This window comes from Acomys minous, assembly GCF_964271855.1.
Source record: "Acomys minous genome assembly, chromosome: 12".
NCBI classification, from domain to species: Eukaryota; Metazoa; Chordata; class Mammalia; order Rodentia; family Muridae; genus Acomys; species Acomys minous.
Genome location: NC_140493.1, coordinates 95,024,857 through 95,043,082, shown reverse-complemented (window position 1 = coordinate 95,043,082; position 18,226 = coordinate 95,024,857). Strand labels below are relative to the sequence as shown.

Genomic DNA, 18,226 nt, shown 5'->3' with positions numbered 1-18,226 from the left:
CAGTTCTAGACAGAGGGTCACCACGGCACCCATGAGCTAGGCAGTGGGCACGGGACAGGCAGCTTTGGTTTGAATCAGCACTGACGTCTAAGCTGGGTGGAGGTGGGGCAAACAAGGCTGCTGCCCGCAACCCCCCCCCCCCCCCGCTGGGTTCCCTGCCAGGATTCCAGTGAGGGACCCCTAGGGAGGGACCTGGGAGGTCTCAAGTCCTCAGAAGCCCTCCCCAGACCCTCCTGTGTCAAAACATCCCTACAACTGCCCCCTGGCCCCAGCAACCCAAAGGTTACATTCATCTGTTAAGATTGAGTTTAAAAAAAAAAAAAGAAAGAAAGAAAGAAAGAAAGAGAAAAAAAGTACAGATCAGCCCCTTCCTGTGAGGTCCCAGAGAGCTACCACCCTGGTTCCAGCTGCCTGGTTTTGAAGAGGGGCCACCCAGCTGTGTCCACTGGTGGCTACCTGCCCCCACCAGGCACCACTCCAGGCCCCAACTTGAGCTGTGGCAGTCTGTGAGGATGGGAGCTATGTTCACGGGGGGGGGGGGGAAGAGGGCCCCCAAGAATGTGTGCAAGGCCAAAGCCGCATGAGGTGGGAGGGGGAGGCTGGGCAGGAAGTGCCCTCCTCCAGGTCCCCTCTACCCAGGTAGTCTAAAAGACAAGGCCATAGTCCCAACCCCCAACCCCTGGGCAGCCAGGAGTTGAAGGGTTTGAACCTGGAAGACATTGGTATGGTGCCTCCTTCTGTGGCAGGGTTGGGGCAGCCTCGAGGTTCAGGGCCGAGATGGTGGGTAGGTGCCAGGCTCGGAGGGAGCAAGGTGGCACTTAGGCCCCTCCGGACCTGGAACGGAGAGAGGGCATCAGGAGAAGACATGAGACTGGACCCTGAGAGTGAACCCCCCTCGCCCAGTTGCTGCCCGCCACCTCCCCCAGAGATCCTGGAGGCATCAAGTCACAGGCTGGCCAGGAGGGGGGGTCTAGGCAGAGGTCAAACAGCGGCGGGCATGGTAGACAAAACAGATGGGACAGGACGCAGGACGCAGGACGCAGAGGGAGGCCACAGTTCCCGCGCCCACCCGGCCATGGGACCTGGCTGTAGAAAGGACAGCTTGAAGGTGGACCAGGGCCCAACAGGCGGGTGGGCAGGAGGAAGGGCCAGAGCAGGTTGCAGACTCCCAGGCTGCCTGCAGGGTTGCTTGCGGGGGGGGGGGGGCAGGGGGGGGCGGGAATCAGATCGGTCCCAGCTCCAGGTCAACAGAATGCAAGAGGACGGATGGAATGGAGACAAGGAACAGCGGGAGGAATGACGTGGCCGGCATCACACTGCCCCCTGCTGGGTCGGGTCATACCTTCCACGACGGATGTTTCTTCAGGAGCCAAGGAGAGGGACAGGCAGAGACAGAGAGAGACAGGAAGGAAAAGGAGATGTGTGAACCTTCTGGAAGAAATGGCCTTCCATCCCAGGAAGACCTTCTGCCTCATAGATGGACCATGGAGATCTACCCCAGCTTGGTGGAGGGTTCAAGTCCTAGCTCTGCCACTAAATCACCCTGTGACCTTGGGCCTCAGTGGGGTCTAGACCACACCGTAACTGCAGTGTCTCTAAGTTCCTGGACTGAATGGACCCAGACAGGTCCCTGGCAGTGCTGCTGGGCTGCACTGAGCCCAACTGAGCAGCTACTGTAAAACCTGCTGTTTAAATCTGAGCAGGCTATTTCTTAAAATGTTCAAACACAACCCTGTGGGCCAGCTTGGACGAGCGATGTGTGAGTCCTGGGTGAGCTAACCTGTCAGGAAGAGGCCATTAGGCTCCAACAGTCTCGGGGTGGCGGAAGCCCCAAGCACCTGGAGGGGGAATCTAGGGAGCATGTGTCTTACTTAAATCCCCAGCCCGTGCCGCCCAGAACGATGGCTGCAACCAGGACAGCCCCGGCGATGGAGCCAATGATGATGTTGGTACCGCTGGGACCTGGGGAGGAGAGGAGGGCTTGGTTGGCAGGGACAGGCATGGAAAAAACGGGCAATACAGACCGCGCCGGCCAGCTTCAGCCTCACCTTTGTATCTCTCAGTCTCCCCGGTGGGAGGGGACGTGGGCAGTGGGTTGTGAATACTACAGTCTTTGCCCGTCCAGTCTGGCTGACAGATGCACTTCCCTTCATTGCTGCAAACCTACAGGTGAGGTGGGGGCGGGGGGAGCAGCATAGGTCAGCGAAGCCATGTCCCTAAGCGAGCCTCCTCCTCCTCCGGCATGCTACCCTGGTCTCCAGACACCCACCCCGTGGTGGGAGCAGATCCGGCGCTCTCCGCTGCCCGGGCAGGTGCTGAAGTTGAAGGCAGAGGCTGGTAGGCAGCGGTGATCTAGGCACAGCATGTTGGGCCCGCAGGCCGTGCCGTCCTCCACGTAGCTCAGGTCTGAGCCATCAGCTAGCTGCACGTGGCCTCCCCTGGAGAGAGGTGGCAGAGCCAGTCTCAATCTCTAGTTCCCAGTTCAGTTGTGTCACTTCATCTTCCCCAGCCCCGGTCCCAGACAACACCTGCAGTCCAATTCCTTGCCCTGGTGGTAAAAGGTGACACTGCTGATGTCTCCCCCGAGGTCCCCTAGCCGAGGAGCTCCAGAGATGTTGACGCACAGGAGGAAGCCACAGAGCACATCCCTGTTGGGGTACATGGGGACAATGAGCCCAAATTTTGCCTCAGACCTGAGCACTGACCCTGTGTTATTTCCCCTCTGCCTACAGGCTCTTCCCAACCCTAGAGCTGGGATGCCCAACAGATGGATGCCTTGACCACTCACTGCTTATTGCACTGGACCCAGCCGGATCCTTTGCGTCCACAGTTCCCACGCTCTGTCCCCTCCACATTCAGCTTTTCATAGCAGAACCGATCAGCAGCCACTGGAGAGAGAGAGGAGAGAGAGAGGGGGAAGCATCACCCCCAGACCCCAGAGCCCCCTCCAAGATCTCAGACCTGCACTCCCAAAACATCATCCAAAATTCTTGGGCTTGATGCCCAAAGTCCCTAGAAGCCACACAGGTAGGTACAGGGCATGTTCAACCACAAGCTGTTCCAACCTAGCCCTCAATTTTGGGTTCCCTGCCCCCCAGTACCTGTTCCCTATACCCAGCTGGACTCACCATGGCCCCAAAGGGCTTGACACTGCCGGTCCCGGGTTTTACAGCGGCCTCCATAGCAACGGCCCTATGGCGCCCCCCAGGGGAGATAAGGCATGAAGACACTGGGGGCTTCATAGTAGAGACCCCTCCTCCCCAGCCCTCATACCTGCTCGTGATCACAGTAGTAACCATCCAGCTTGTGAAGGTTAGGGGGACACTGTGGAGAGAGGGGCTGGCTAAGTAGGGTAGCCCAGGCCTGAGCTGAGGTAGCACGGGGAAGAATACAGGGTACTGAAAGCTCCCCAGAGGGGCCTCATTTGTCACGTGGTTTTTCCACATGAAGGACAGGGGCCTGTTTGGCTCTGTGGATTTGTGGGGTTTGTTTTTTGTTTTTGTTTTTTGTTTTTCGAGACAGGGTTTCTCTGTGTAGCCTTGGCTATGCTGGATTCGCTTTGCAGACCAGGCTGGCCTCGAACTCACAGCGATCCACCAGCCTCTGCCTCCCGAGTGCTGGGATTAAAGAGGTGCGCCACCACGCCTGGCTCTGTGGATTTGACTGGTAAGTTTCCTACGCGTTTCCAGGCTTCCTCAGTTTCTTAACACCCATTGCCCTGGAGGCCTAAGTTGTAGTTAGTCAATGATACTATCCACTTGATCCCTAGCATACACTTAGACGGTGACACTGGTGCCAGGCGGTGGGAGCGCCAGTCTGACTACAAATTGTTTGCTAAGTGACTGAAGGAACAGAGCTAGGAGTTCTCGAAGGACTCCTTTCTTAGAGGAAAAAAAGCTGAGGCTGGTTAGCGGCGGCGTGGCAGCAGCAGAGAGTAGTCAACTCTTCAGAGCCAAACGTATAGGGGATGGGGCTATCTTTGCTCGAGCATCGGCAGGGCAGCCGGTTTGACCGACCTGGCTTGAGTCGCCCGTGCAAGTCTCAGCGATGTCGCATTCATTCACCGCTTCTCGGCAGGAGACACCTCGTGGCTCGTACTAGGAAAAGCATGCAAGTGTTTCTGGGAAGGATAAATATCTCGCCGCTGCCCTTCTAGGGTTACTGCCATGGAACTTGGATCCCAAGGACTGTGTCTCATTTCCTGTCCTTCTCCGCCCTCAACATCTAACGGTGACCCAACCCTACCCCAGACCGCCAGCTCTTAACCCCCCCCCCCCCCCAGTGGCGCTTCCTTCGGGGCAGGCCCCGCCCACACACATACTCATTCCCGCCCCTTGTGGAGGGCATCCAGTCTTTTCTTTGCTCCTGGCTCGACTCCGCCCTGACACCCCTCCCCGTGGCCCCCGCCCCCAAGCTCGCTAGGTCCTCCTCACCTTGCAGCGGCGACAACAGAGCCCATCGCTGCACATGGCGTCGTGAGTCAGGGTGCATTTCTTGCAGCAGTTGCCACCAGCCCGGCTACACTCCTGAGGGTCGCGGGGGAGAAGCGGAGAGGCGGGCGGGCCCTTATCCTCGATCCTACCCACTCAGTAATCTCCCTTCCTGGAGCCCACCTGGACCACTCACCTGCACCGAGCCGCAGTCGCACTCCTCCCCCGCCTCCACGAAGCCATTCCCGCACTCTGGAGGGTCCAGGAGCTGGAGGACGAGGGGATGTAAGGCGGGCCTGGCCCAGACCCTGCCCACCCCCCGCTTCCCGGCTAGTACCTTGAGGGGCTTGTTGAACAGGCAGCTCCCGCCTCCCTCCTGCAAAAACTGGTTGTATTCATCGATGCTGCAGCGCGAGAACTTGCGGGGCAAATAGAACCTGGGCAGGCGGGAGGTGAGGGGGATTGTGCTGCTGAGGGCAGCCCTCCTCCCTCCCTCCGGGGACTTGGTTGTCACTACAAGGAGGCCGAGGAACTGGCCCGAGATTGCACGACAGTCAGTTCCCACGTGCCCATGTAGGAAAGGGTGGAGGACATCGCTTGGGTTCGCTCCACTGAACCTCGGGACAAAGAGCCCAGTGTTGGAACGCTCCGAAGGGACGGCGCCTCGTACGAGGCTCGGGCGCCCCCCAGTGGCCAGAGAGCGCGCCACAGTCTGGCCAGTTTGGTATCTTAGCCTCCCGGAGCTGTTTGCGTTTAACCTGTATTCTAGACTGCTAGTGCTCCCTGAAGTACCCTTCTTACCCGCAAACTCTTCCCCAAGAACTCACCCAGTGTCCTCCATGATGCAACCCAGCCAGATATCCGGACACTTGCAGTCCCCTAAGAGGCGATTTAGGAACACATGAAATAGGTTGCCACCGACTGCCGCATCTGCTCGAACTGTCCCCCCCCACTGACCCCACCCCTCTTGAATTATTGAGGTGCTGGGAGGGCTAGGGGCTTCGGGGTTTGGTACCTGCTGAGCTCCGGTGTTTATTCCACATCATGCCCAGGTTCTGCCCTAGCGTCTGGGCCAGGGTCACAGCCATGGCACCCATGTTGCCATACTAGGGGCGGGGAAGATAGAGAGAGCACAGGTGTCTGCATCTTCCCAATAGCCACTGTCTCTTATCAAGCCTCGCTCTCGGCCTCCCAGCCATGATCCCTCTGGGCTCACCTCGTTCACACCTCCACCCCGAGACAGTGAGCAGATGCCCCCTACGTAGGCCGCCCCACTGCTGGTGCTCTGGAAGGTTCTACCCCTAGAAGGTAGAGAGTTGTCAGGATGACTTTGCAGAAGGAACCGTGGATTCCAGCGCCTCCCCTGTTTGGGTTCATTCACTGATAGGCCAAACCATCGGTTTTCTCCATCACCAGGGTATTGCGTCACTGAGGAAGGGGTGATGGGCAGTCTGGCAAGGAAAGGCAAAGAGTGCACGCAGCCCCAGGTGCAGAGGATACCCAGCTGGTACATGAGGTGGGAAGCAGGTGGCAGGTGCGAGGTGAGCCCCGCCAGCGGACGCCCAACTCCCAAAAGAGCACCTGGCACAGGCAGAAGGAACTAGCTGGCAGGTGCCGTGTAGGGGACTCACGAGAAGAGGTGGGTGGCATCACTGGGCTCAGGCAGACCCTCCCTCCGGTAGACCATAAGCCGGGCCAGGGTCTCCAATAGGTCATCCTGCACCTGGATCTTGTCCCCATCGGCCCATGTTTCCATGGCAACCAGTACAATTCTTGTGTTGAGCTGTTCCTTGTATATCTGGGCCCAGAGAAAAGATAGGGGTGTGTGTGTGTGCGTGCTATGCTGGAGGGAGGGTGCAATCTATATTTCCAAGAAGGGGTCGTGACTGACACTTGACCCCTAGATGCCTTGGATGTGCAGGTTGGGGAAACTGACGGGGGAGACAGGAGTAGGGGTGCTGCCTACCACATCTGCCAGGTTCACAACAGACTTTGCAAAGTTGCTGGTGAGGACCACCGACTGCCGCATCTGCTCAAACTGCCGAGAGAAGTGGGGGGTGGGGGTGGGAAGAAGGCAAGGCTCCCCCGGGGCCTCTCCTCCCAGGGTCCCCCCTCCCCCGGTCCCCCCTCAGTGCAGGAACTTACCAGCTGGTGGTCGTTGATTACAATCAACTCTACATACTTGGTCTCGCTGTGCACTGTGGGGTGGCCCCTGCGGACCTGGAGGGTGGGTGGGCACTTGGAATCAGTCCCCTCCATGTCTGGGCTCATGGGCAAACCATGGGCAGACTTGGAGGGAAGGGGCATTCAGGCCCCCAGTCAGGGATGGTGCCAGCCCCCTCCCACCCTGGAAATGAGAGCAGAGGACATACAGTGTCCGAGGGCCCCCAAAATGGGGACCTGTGTAGACACCAGTGTCAGGGGGGAGCTGAAGGGGCCCTTCTTAGAGGGAGTTCCCTGCTCCCCCCCCCTCCAGATCTCCTTATTCTGAGCTCTCTTTTGCCAGGTGGGGATGACCTGATCTGGACCACAGTCTAAGGTCTCTGCAGCCCGAGGTTGTGCGGGCCCCGTACCTGCCTTTTCCTTCTCAGCCTGGGCCAGTTGGGAAGAGCAGACTGGGCAGGGACAGTAAACAGGCAGCCTGTGGGGAGCAGTAGGTAAAGATGGGTCTAGCTGTCCAGCCCCAATTCCCCCTTCCCCTCTCTTACCTGGTTCCCTGCATCCAAGAGGGGCTGGGAGGAGAGGGGTCCGGTAAATGAGGTGAGGAAGGGGCCCCTGCAATGAGGGGAATTAGTTCTTGGGGAGCCAACCAGATTTTCTCTGGGCCCAGATTGGGGACAGCTGCAGACCTTCCCCCACCCCACCCTGGAGTGACCCAGAACTGGCCAGAGCTCCCATGTCGGATCTGATCTCCCAGATGCTCAGATTCCAGGGTCAAGACCTGGGCGTGGGGGGGGGGGCGGGCACCCTGAGAGACAGGGGCAAAGGACACTGGAGCCCAGTGAGAGGTCACTTGGGGGACAGAGGGGACATTGGAGATGGGGGCACAGAAGGCAGGAACCAGAGCTGGGGTCATCCAGGGCAGTGAGGCTGAGGTTACTGCAGGGGAGGAGGAGGAGGTGCCACAGTTGTTGGGGGGGGGGGGGCAGTCACGGCATGGCCATCAGAAGGAGGGCAGGAAGGCCTGTGCAGGCCGTGCTTACCTGTGGGGGTCCCCAAGGTCCAGCTGTCTCCTTGGGTTCTACAGTGTAAGTCACGTTCCCATCAGAGAAGACCCCACTGTGGAGAAAGGTACAGTTCCCCATCACCCCAGGGGGGCGGGCAGGCAGAGGTTCCCCCTGCTGCCTAGTGCACCCCCCCCCCCCCATACTCACTGCAGGCCCTGGCAGGTGGAAAGTGCAGCAAAGGAGTGTGGGTTGCCCCGGAGCTTTCCGTGGTAGTAGCAGTGGTCTCCAGCCCCCTGTGGAGCAGCAGGGCTGTGAGTTGGACTCCCTGCCCCAGCATGAAGGTGAGGAGGGGTGAGGTGTGTGTGGGGGGGGGTCGTCGGTGTGCAAGGATTGCAGTCTCGGGTACAGCAGAGGTTCTAAGCTGATGAGGCTTCTGTCACCCTGAGCAAGCTCCTAACACTTCCTGGACCAGCTTCATCTACTCCAGAAAAAAGGATATTGGGCCATAGCGGCGGCACCTCCTGACTATTTGTTGGGGCTGGTTAAGGGAATCTCAGACTCCTTTGAGGCCAACAGCTGGCTTTCACATAGTTCCTGCCGTACCCCAGGCTCTGTTCTGAGCATGCCACACACAACGTGTTATTTAACCAGAACCTGCCGTAGATGAAGGCCCACCCCCACCCCCCACCCCGACCCTCATGCGCAAGCTCACAGACACATGTGGTCTTCAGCTGAGCAACTGGGACAGTGTGGGTCCTCCTGACCTGCTCATAGGTCAGAGGCAACCAGCAGCACCCGCCTCTCCCGACTCTGCTTCCTGTAGAATTACTTGTGCTCCAGTTACAGAGCAGGCTTGAGGGGGGGTGTTGGGGGGGGGAGAACGAGCTATTTATAGACACTCATTCATCTTTGTTCAGGCTCCAGGGCTGGGACCCTAGTGTGGCAGGCATCTGGGACTCACAGGGCAAGAGGAGGCATTTTGGTCTGGAGGTGCTGCTTAGGGGTGGATCCCTCAGCTAGGATGTATGAGGCCCAGAGTCTGGTCCCCAAACAAGGGAGGGGTTGTCATCCCTTCCAAAACATCGAGAAGATTCTGGGGATACAGCTCACACGACATAATGAGGACCCTATTATACCTCCGTGCAAGGGAGCAAGTCAGACCTCAAGTCTGAATGAGGGCTGGGGGTGCTCAGGAGCCCACACCCTACAATCTGCCCTTCCTAACTACTGGTCCACAGAGCCTCTAGGAGGGGGGGGGCGGTCGGGATGGGAGGTCTCCAGTCACCAGGCCATGCTGAGCGTGTCCTTGGCATGCCTCCACCATCCACCTCCCTGTTCTCAGTGTTTCTCTGTGCTGGTCTTCTGGGGACCAGAGGCTCACACACGCCAGGCCAGCTCTCTACCACGGAGTCCCACCTACCACCCCACCCTCTCATCTGTAACCCCTGAGCAACACTTCTATCCCACCGGATCCCTTCCAGAGGCACTCACAGTGCTGTGCTGAGTCGTCCCCTCCCTGCTGAAGTGGCGTTCCACATATTGCGACGACAGGAGGTGACTGAAACAGCAAAGTACCGGGAGAAAGGAGGGTCCCTTGGTGAGGCCAGGTCCCACTTAGGTCCCACCCTAGCTAAGGATCCAAGTCCCCTAGGAACCCCCCCCAGCCAAGCCCCACTGCCCACCTCCCATCCTCTGGCTCTAGGCCACACTTACTGGTTTAGCTGCAGGTCCAAGGTGAAGGCTGAGTTGAAGGCTGGGATGACAAAACTCACCTGGGCCAGGTGCACAGGCTGGCGTGGGGGAGGGCAGAGAGGTGTCAGGCTGAGGAGGGGGTGGGGAACCCCAGAAGAGCCTTGGGGAGGGAGCGGCAAAGCTCCAGCAGCTAAGGAGGCCCCCTCTCTGGGGTCCTTGTCCTCTGACACCCCTTTCCTGGGGACAGCTGGTTAACCTTGGCCATAGCCCACTCTCCACCCAGGTCCTGGGCACCCGCTTGTGTCCTGGCTGCCTTCTGGGTCAGTCTTCTTGAGAATCAGGGACACAGGGGTTCAGCTAAGCCTGATGTCTCATGCCAGGCTCTCGGAGCAATGGACAGGATCACCCCAGCTTCAGGGGGGACAAAAAGAAGCCCCCAGCCATACCATGGAAAGATAGAAGGGTCCCCACTCACAGATGGACAGGGCAAGGGAAGCAGGCCCCTTGCTACCCCAACCTCAATCTACACAGGAGTACTTGGGCTTCCAAACAGACGGGCAGGTGGGAATTAACCACTGGTCCCTAATGCTTGGCGAGGGTGGGTGCCACCTTGACAGGAGGGTAGGGTTCCCACACCCCCGAGTCCATCACCCTCTGGCTGCCCGAAGCAGCTCACTTTTAATATTTCAATCCAACGGTAAATTTTTAAACACGGAAGTTTTCCTGATAAATTTTTCAAAGGGGCATATGCAGTGGGGTTGGGAGGCTCCGGGTTGCCATGGCAACGGACTAGGCCTGAGCAAGATGGCTGCCCTCTCTGCCTGGCTGCCCAAGCTGCCTGGCAGGTGGAGTTGGGGGAAGAGAGACATCAGAAGCTGGAGGGAAACCTTCTTCATGCCACCCCCAGAGGAGGGCAGTAGAGCTTGGGGGGATCCTGTCCCATCTATTTAGGAGGAGGACCTCCAGATGCCAGGCAAGAGCCTCACGCGCCGCCGCCTCTCTGCCATTCGGGTTGGAGAGAATTACGCTCTGGCAGGGAGACCTTGCAGGAAGGTAGCCCTGACCCTGAGGTCACCAGGTCAGGCCTCACAGCCCATGCCCAGTTGGACCCAATACCATCGAAGCAGAACTAATTCTTCCTGAGCGCTGCTTAGGGCTCATCCGTTGGTCTGAACTCTTTTAGGAGCACTACCACATTTGATTTTTTTTTCTCCAACCGCTCCTTGGGACAGTTCCTCCTGTCCCTCCTGACAGATGTAACCAAAGCACAGAGAGGGTTAACTGGTGTGCACAAGGCCACACAGGTCAGAGGTCAAGCAAGGCCTCGTGTGGCGCTGCGATCAACAGTCCCAGAACTTGGAGGATGAGATAGGAAAAGCCTGAGTTTGGGGCTAGCCTTGGTTCCATGGCTGCATACTGCCTTGGCTGCATATTGAGACCTTGTCCCCCAAACAGGAGAGGGGGAGAGAGGGAGAAAGGGGAGGGAGGGAGGGAGGGAGAGAGGGAGGGAGGGAGGGAGCACGCTGATACTCAACCCACAGAATATACTTCCAAGCCCTTTCCTGTGGAAAGGTGACAAGACTGGAAGTTGGCCCAGGGCCATGGGCGACACTGGGAATCAAAGACCAGGGCCTGTGAAGGCAGACCTATGAGCCCCAAGGACATGGCTCACACCATCCTAGGCCATCTGAGGTTCCAAGTTCCACCCTAAGCCCCCAGAGCATCGATCAGGCTCAAAATAGGAAGCCAAGGGCAACTAGTCCCTGCTGCCCCCCCCCCCCCCCCCGCTGCTCCTCCTCCCCAACTGCTCTTCCCACCTCAGGACTGCTCCTGGTTATCTGTCTGTCCCTGTCCTGGCCACCCAGAGATGTAGCTTCCTGGGTCTGTTCCTTTGATCCTGTTCTAAGTTGTGTGACCTTGGGGATGACCCAGAAGTCTCCTCCCCCCACTCTCCCCCCCCCAGCTTTTCCTTCTGACGAAGGTAAGGTGAGGGTACTTCGATACTGGGAGGCTGGCTTCTACAAAGGCCAGGCCGATCCCATTCTGGGGAAAGCAATGACGCCAGACGTGGCTGTCTTTCTCCAATTCTCTGCAGCCAGTGAGGCTCAGGTGGGACATAGCACCCTTCTCCAGTAGACCCGGAGCTCAGCCCAGAGAAGACCAGGCAGGCCTGAGAGGCCGGGGAGGGGACGTGGGACTCTGTACAAGGTGGTGGGAGACAGTTGAAAATTCAGGCACTAAGGCATCGGTGGCCTGACCCAGCTTTGTCCACTCTCAGAGGGGAGAGCCAGATCAAGCAAGCCCAGCTCTAGTCCATGTCCCAGGCTGCTGGCTCCAGGACCTAGTCAAGTGTTTGGCCAGTGCTCCACCAAAGTCAATAGCTCTCTTTGCCAGGCCTGGCCACTGTCCCTGCACCAGTTCCAGCCCTATCTCCTCCCGTTACCCTCAGTCCCTAGGGCCCTCTAAGACCTGAGGTCACAGCAATGGGCCACCTCAGCCTCTCTTCCCAGCTGAGCACTGCTCAGGACGGCTGGCCATGACCCCATGGCCTGAGCTTGCCTCTGACTTCTCAGCCACCTCGGCTCTTCTGTGCTCGGTTCATTTGATCTCAACCTGCCCGGGGCTGGCAGGTCCTCAGGGAGCAACACCAGGTGGTGACAGGCCCAGGGTCATGCTGGGCAAGTGCCAGGCCAGGTCTCCCTCTTGGGCTGGAGGTTGCATCTGGATGTCAGCTGTGGTGCCTGGCAGGTGACCGCCCCTCCACCTGACTCTTTCCTGTGGCAGGCCCTCCCTGCCTCCCAGGCACCTGCGTCTGGCTGCCCCATACCTTACTTTCTCACTCTCTCAATGCCCTGTGTTGGGCCCAGCCAGACTATAGGGCACAGAGAAAGACGGCTGCCTCCCTCAGATCTAGAGTCTCAGAGGTGGGAGGGGTGCAGAAGATCACCAGAATTCTAGGGTGCCCCAAAAACACCTGAGCTACAGAGCCCTGCTCCCCACAACCTCCAGACACTGCCTCTCAAGTACTCTGAACCCCACCTCCTCTAACCCTCATCTGCAGGACCAATACCTGCCGGACCCCAGAAAGCTCAGCCCACTGACTGCTCTCAACCTCTAAGTGTCCAGTTTTCACCCCGCTCAATACAAACATATACACACATACATCCACATGCATATGCATACACATAAAAACATGCACACACAATCACACACCATATACAGACATATGCACACACAAACTCACATATGCATACACACACAAGCACGCATACACACACATAATCACACACCACGTACGAATGTATGCATACATACACTCACACACATATGCATACACATACAAACAAGCACACACATGCACTCATAATCCCTAATTCACCTTTCAAGGACCTTTAATCCTCTGTAGCAAGAGCTATTACCACTTCTCTCCCCATCCGAATGCTCAACACTCATCCAGGGTAGATGGGCAGTGTAAGACCGGAGGACCCATTCACCCCCATCTACTACCAAAATGGGGTGTCATTAGCGCGATGTGAAGCTCAACTCAGCATGGCTCAACTGGGCTTTGAGGGGAAAACACTTCCTTGTTGGTTTATCTCCTGTGAGGGGACATGAATGGCAGCTTTGTGCTTCCGGCTCTGGCTGACGTGATTTACCTATGAGGGTCGGTCGTACCCTACTCTCTGTACTTGGAGACACTCTTAGGGCTTGGTGACAGCAAACGGGGAAGACGCCAAAGAGTCAGGGGCCCCCTCATCCAGTAGCACCGTGTCCCCCTCAGCAGCCACCAGCAAGGTGGAAAGGCTCTATTCACCAACAGGGCAGTGGGCCACAGACAAGGAGAACAGGTGCACGGATTTCTGATGATTGGATTTGACCTAAAACTTTGAGGACAGAGTCACCTCCTTACAGGGTCATCAGTCCCTCTGGGGACAGACCCTGGACAGCTGGGCTCCTTGAGGCAGCCAGGAGGGTGCTTGGGTAAGGCCAGGCCCACAGGCAAGAGTCCCCGTAGGAGGACTGCAGATGTCACTGTGCGGTGGGGCTGGACAGGTAACCCCTAAATGCCCTGTCCTTGGCTTCCGGCCATTCTCTTCAGAGAGCCACTCCTCCCCAAGACCCAGACGGAGCTGTGTTGTCGCTCTGCCATAGTAGCAAATCACAGCACGGCCTTGTCTCTGGGGGCCCAGGTCCCTGACCTTGCTGTCCCCTGTGTCTGTCTCCAGTGGGTTGGAGATTCACTCGCTTGCCCCGACTCCACTGCGGCATACACCCCACAGCAGTTACTGCTCTGGTAGTCCTTGAGTGAGCCCCGCCTCCCCGTACCCCCCAAGGGACAGCCTGGCTCAGGTGACTCCTCTCTGCAGGCCTTGGACCCTTGAGTCCTGACCTTGCTCGCTTGCCCACAGCCTGACTTCCCTTTGGTTCCCCGCAAAGAATCTGGGTTTCCTAGGGCCAGGTTAAGATCCACCCAACACTGGAGAGATGGCTCAGAGGTTAAGAGCACTGGCTGCTCTTCCAGGGGCCCTGAGTTCAATTCCCAGCAACCACATGGTGGCTCACAACCATCTACAATGGGATCTGATGCCCTGCAGGTGTACATGCAGGCAGAGCACTGTAAATGAATCTTAAAAAAAAAAAAAAAGATCCACCCAACAGTTTCATGGGCCCATGGACTCAGTCAGCTGGCTTACTCTTTGCCTAGACACGCATCTGCAGTGACCGCCAACCTAACTCTACACCACGATCCTCGTGCCTTCTCTTTTCCCTCAGCTGCAGGCTCCCTGAGAGAACGACTTCCTGGGTTCTCGGGAGTTCTCTCACTTCTCCAGGCCACAGGCCCAACCAATCTGCTTCCAAATAAGAGAAATGAGGTATCGAGAGCCATGGTCAAGAGGGCTGCATCTGGGAACTGGGAACAGGAACTCCCGGCTTCTGGAGTTCCGACGAATACTATAAGCAACCCAGACACTCAACAGCTAAAGAGGTCTCTGCCCCATCAAAGGGTTATGGCGACATTGCTGTCTAATTCCTGGCTCCAGCCGTGGCAGGTCCCCTGTGGCCAGCACAGGGCCTCTAGCCTGCATCGCCAGGGGCCCAGCCTGCAGGGCAAGCAACCCCCTGGCAGAGGATCTGGGCAGAGGCAGGGCCACTTCCTCTTGAGTCCCCGGCTCTACCTACACTCTCTCTGTCAGTCCTGAACTTGTGACCATGGGAAGCAGGTGTGTGTGCTGGGGGACAGGAGGTGCCCCAGGGTCCCCCCCCCACCCCCGATCAGTTAGGGGACTTCTTAGACATGCTTGTACCTCCCCTGTTCTTCCATCCTGCTGGCTCAGGGAGAATTGGAGATGTCGCCCCCTCACACCCAACTTTGGTAATCTCTCGAGGCAAAATAGTTCAGTGCAAAGTGTCCTGGGCTTGGGGATCGCCGCTGCTATTACCAGTTTAAGGTCTATCGACTTTGGGCAAGTGGCTTAGGCCCACTAAGTCTGAGCTGGTCCCTCTGCAGAGAGGGGCAGACGGCAGTATCCGCCTATGGCCTTGTGGAAAATTAAGTGATGTACTATGCACCCAGCACTCAGAGCCTGGCCCACAGTAGCCCGTGGCCTTGGCAGCCCTCCCCTTTACCACCTGAACAGGTGCCCCCCCCCTACTTTTGGAAACTGAGGGCTGGAGACACAGGGTGCCAAGTGATTCTCCTGGGAAGGATGCATGAGGTCCCTAAGGGGTCTCAGATCCAGAGAAACCTCCACCTGAGACAACCACTGGCCCAGATCCACAGAACTCTCCACTCCCACACCTTGGCCACATCTTACGTGCCGGATTCAGTTACTTGCGTCTACCCGGCTTCACACACATACCAACCCACTCAGCCGGAAGGACAACATCCAAAGAGCCCAGCCCAGCCCCACTGTGCGTCTCCATCTCTCCCCACAGCCCAGCTGCGCTGTCCTAAGGAAGAACTACCGGAAGACGACCACGTAGTCTACGCAGCTGCCCCCCCCCTTTTCATGTTTCTCAACTATTTCTTGACCCCGCAGTTTATACATCCGTAAGCCCAAGGCAGAATCCCAGTGGTCAGTTGGGGTCAGATCTACTGTGGGCTGCTCAGTTTGTAGAAAGCTACACTAGGGACCAAACAGCAACCAGGATACTACACACACACACACACACACACACACACACACACACACACACACACCCTGGGACCTGGGACACCCCCAAGGCTCATTCAGCTGCCTCCCTGGATGCCTGAGTGGGCACTGAAGTTGGCCTCTACCCTCACCCTCTACCCCTGAAAGCAGCTGCTAACTCAGGACCATTAGCCCCCTCCCCTGGCCTCCTCGACACAGCTCTGAGTGATGGTCCATTCATTATGTATGTTCCTTCCTGCTCCACTCCATCTCTCATCTATTCCCTGGCCTGCACCACCCCACTTCTCTCCCTCCCCCTCCCCCTTAAGGGCTTTTAACCAAGTACATTAGGCAGGGCCAGACGCCAGTCTCCTCCGTTCCCCTCCTCCCTCTGCCCAGCCCAATTTGCCTCCCACCACTCCCAGCTGCCCAAACTTCTCAGACTTGGGTTTGCCTCTCCTTTGAATCTCTCTGCACCTCCCAGTTCTGCCAGGCTTCCTCCACGGTACAGCCCTCTGCCGCCCCTGTTGGCCTGGCTTAACTTTCAGCTTCCAGCTCCTGGAGAGCGAAGGCATGCTGAATGAATATTCCATCCGGGTGATTATTATTCACATGGTATTAATTAATTATTAATTGCACTTAATCTCCTTCATTCCTAACCTTCCTCTGGGAGGCAGGGGCCCAGCAGCTTTGAAAGGGTGACAAGACAGGGCACAGGTAGAGCTGGCACTGGTGCACGAATTCTGGGCCTCAGATGGTTTCCCAAGGAAGCCCCTCTCCCCCACACCTTCAGCTAGGACAAGAATAAGCCTATGTATGCACAGAGGGACACTGAGGCACAAGTAAGCATCACACTGTTCCAAGAAAGTCCACTGAGGGTGGCTTTGGTGTGACTTCAGAGCGTGCACCCTGACTGGGCGCTTAGCTGTATGCTGCTGCCGCCCTGCCGCCAAGACCTGGTTTAGACAGAACCACACTGCTTCTGGTGGGCAGCGGGGGCTGGTTGAAGGTTGACCCCAGGCAAACAGAGTTGAGCATGCCAGTGTCTACTGATGTGGAGGGCAGGGGGTTTCCACAGTGAGGAGAGGCCGGGAGCTGGAGAGTCCCAGTGTCCCCAGTGTCGGGCCCCACCTGATGGCAACCTCAGCAGGGGGCACCGTACCCTAGCTACTTGGTGGACTGCTGTGGGCTGCGAGACCTCCTCCAGCCCCCTGGCCTCACCACCCAGCCCCACTCACCGTCCCCCTGGGCGGATCCTGGCGAACCCTGGTGTCCAGCTGCTGCCTTCGGACCTCTCCCCCGGAGCTCTCTCTTACCAGCCGGCTGGGCTCCGTGACCTCAGGGCCCTCTGGGTTCTCTGGGCTCCTCACCTGGGCTGAGCTCCTCCAGTGCAGAGCTCCACTAGGACCCAGGGCCCCAAGACCTGAGGAGACAAGGCCATAGCTGCAGGCAGATGCCCTCCATGGGGCAGGAGACTTGGGATGGGGGCGGGGGCACGCCCCAGCCCCCACTCGGTCGCGGCCCTTGGAACCCAGTGGATATACGGGTGGGAGGATCTGGCTGCCTTGCTGAAGAAAGAGCCCCACAGGGAGGGGGCCCCGAGAGCTTCATTCTGCCCAACAGTCACGACTGCCCCCCCCTCCCCCAAGCCCGCAGAGACCTGCAGAGTCCGCCGGCCAGCTGCAGGGGATGGCCGCTGTAGGGCCGATCGGATCCGGACAGGTGGGTGGAAGCACCTGCCCTTCCCTCCCGTTCCCCTACCCTCCCGCGGTCGGGACCGGCTGTCTCCCGGAGCACTGCAGAAAAATGTGGCTGCAGCTGAAACCGCCGCAAAAGCCCGGGACGCAGACTGGCCAGGGGCGCGGGGGCAGGAGCCAAGGCGGTCGGGGTCACTCACCGGGCGGGGGGAGCAGCGGCAGCAGCAGCAGAGCCGCGATCGCCCAGCGCCGCAGCCGCCTCATGGTTCGCTCATAATCCTCCGGGTCCGGGGGCTGCGGCTGCGAGCGGCGCGGGGAGGGAGGGAGGGAAGGAGGGAGGGAGGAGGGCGGGGGCGGGCGACGCCGGCGGCGAGCGGGGCGGGCGCGCGGGCCCGGCGGGGGTCGCGGGTAGGTGGCGCGGGGCTCAGCGCGCTCCGGCAGCGGCCATCCCGGCGGGGTGGCGGGGCCGGGTTAAGAGGCAAGCGGCAAGCACGTGAGCATTGGGCCCGCCCCCCGCCCCCTAGTCGGGGGCCGGGGCCTCCGCTGCGATAGGACAAAAGGGGCACCGCCCGGAGACCCCCCCCTCTCCCCGGCACTCCCGTGGCAGGTGCACCCATCCTGCGACCCTTCCCCAACTATCCCTTTCCTTCCTTGGCAGGTGGAGAGGGTGACAAGGTGAAGAGGGTCCCCGAACTCTGACTCGGTGATGTCCCGTCTGGGGAATTAGGGACTTAGTACTCTTGAATGGGGCACTCCAGCCCCTGCTCATCTGCTAGCAGAAGGTTAGGGCACTTGGGAAGGTACTGCACGGGTGGTATGAGGGACAGAGGTCCTGTTGAACACCCCCCACACACAGACACACACACACACACACACAGACACACACACACACAGACACACACACAGAGACACACACACACACACACACACACACACCTCAGCGCCTCTTCCATGATCCCTAGATCATCCAAAGCAGAGGTGACCATTGCAGCCCTCACACACCAGCGTCTGAACCCTGTTTCCTAATGTGCCTTCTCTTGACAAAGAGGTCCCTGCCTCAGGTGGGGCCTTCCAGTCCTTCCCCCTAAACCAAACCCAAACCACCC

General features: G+C 58.6%; 1 protein-coding gene across 3 annotated transcripts; it reads right to left on the bottom strand.

Annotated features, from left to right (window-relative positions):
- Positions 1–641: 641 nt before the first annotated feature.
- ADAM11 (ADAM metallopeptidase domain 11) lies at positions 642–17,471 on the bottom strand (the record flags this gene model as incomplete). 3 transcript variants are annotated; one of them, XM_084748049.1, is made up of 27 exons in its annotated part: positions 17,321–17,470; positions 16,662–16,846; positions 9,311–9,387; positions 9,089–9,155; positions 7,805–7,890; positions 7,634–7,709; positions 7,139–7,205; positions 7,004–7,071; positions 6,576–6,650; positions 6,397–6,468; positions 6,062–6,228; positions 5,647–5,731; positions 5,446–5,536; positions 5,258–5,309; positions 4,768–4,867; positions 4,627–4,698; positions 4,434–4,526; positions 4,017–4,097; positions 3,274–3,324; positions 3,129–3,192; positions 2,789–2,888; positions 2,529–2,648; positions 2,270–2,438; positions 2,049–2,163; positions 1,872–1,962; positions 1,343–1,360; positions 642–834 (listed from the first exon to the last, which is right to left on the bottom strand). In XM_084748049.1, exons 1-27 carry the CDS (start codon positions 17,382–17,384, stop codon positions 819–821), a joined length of 2,322 nt encoding a protein of 773 aa, XP_084604175.1. In that variant the 5' UTR covers positions 17,385–17,470. The 3 variants fall into 3 exon arrangements, with proteins under 3 accessions (XP_084604175.1, XP_084604174.1, XP_084604176.1); XM_084748048.1 differs by lacking the exon at positions 642–834 and having other exon boundaries at positions 969–1,360; positions 17,321–17,471; XM_084748050.1 differs by lacking the exons at positions 642–834; positions 1,343–1,360; positions 7,805–7,890; ... (2 more) ...; positions 16,662–16,846; positions 17,321–17,470 and having other exon boundaries at positions 1,868–1,962; positions 7,008–7,071.
- Between the last annotated feature and the right edge of the window lie 755 nt (positions 17,472–18,226).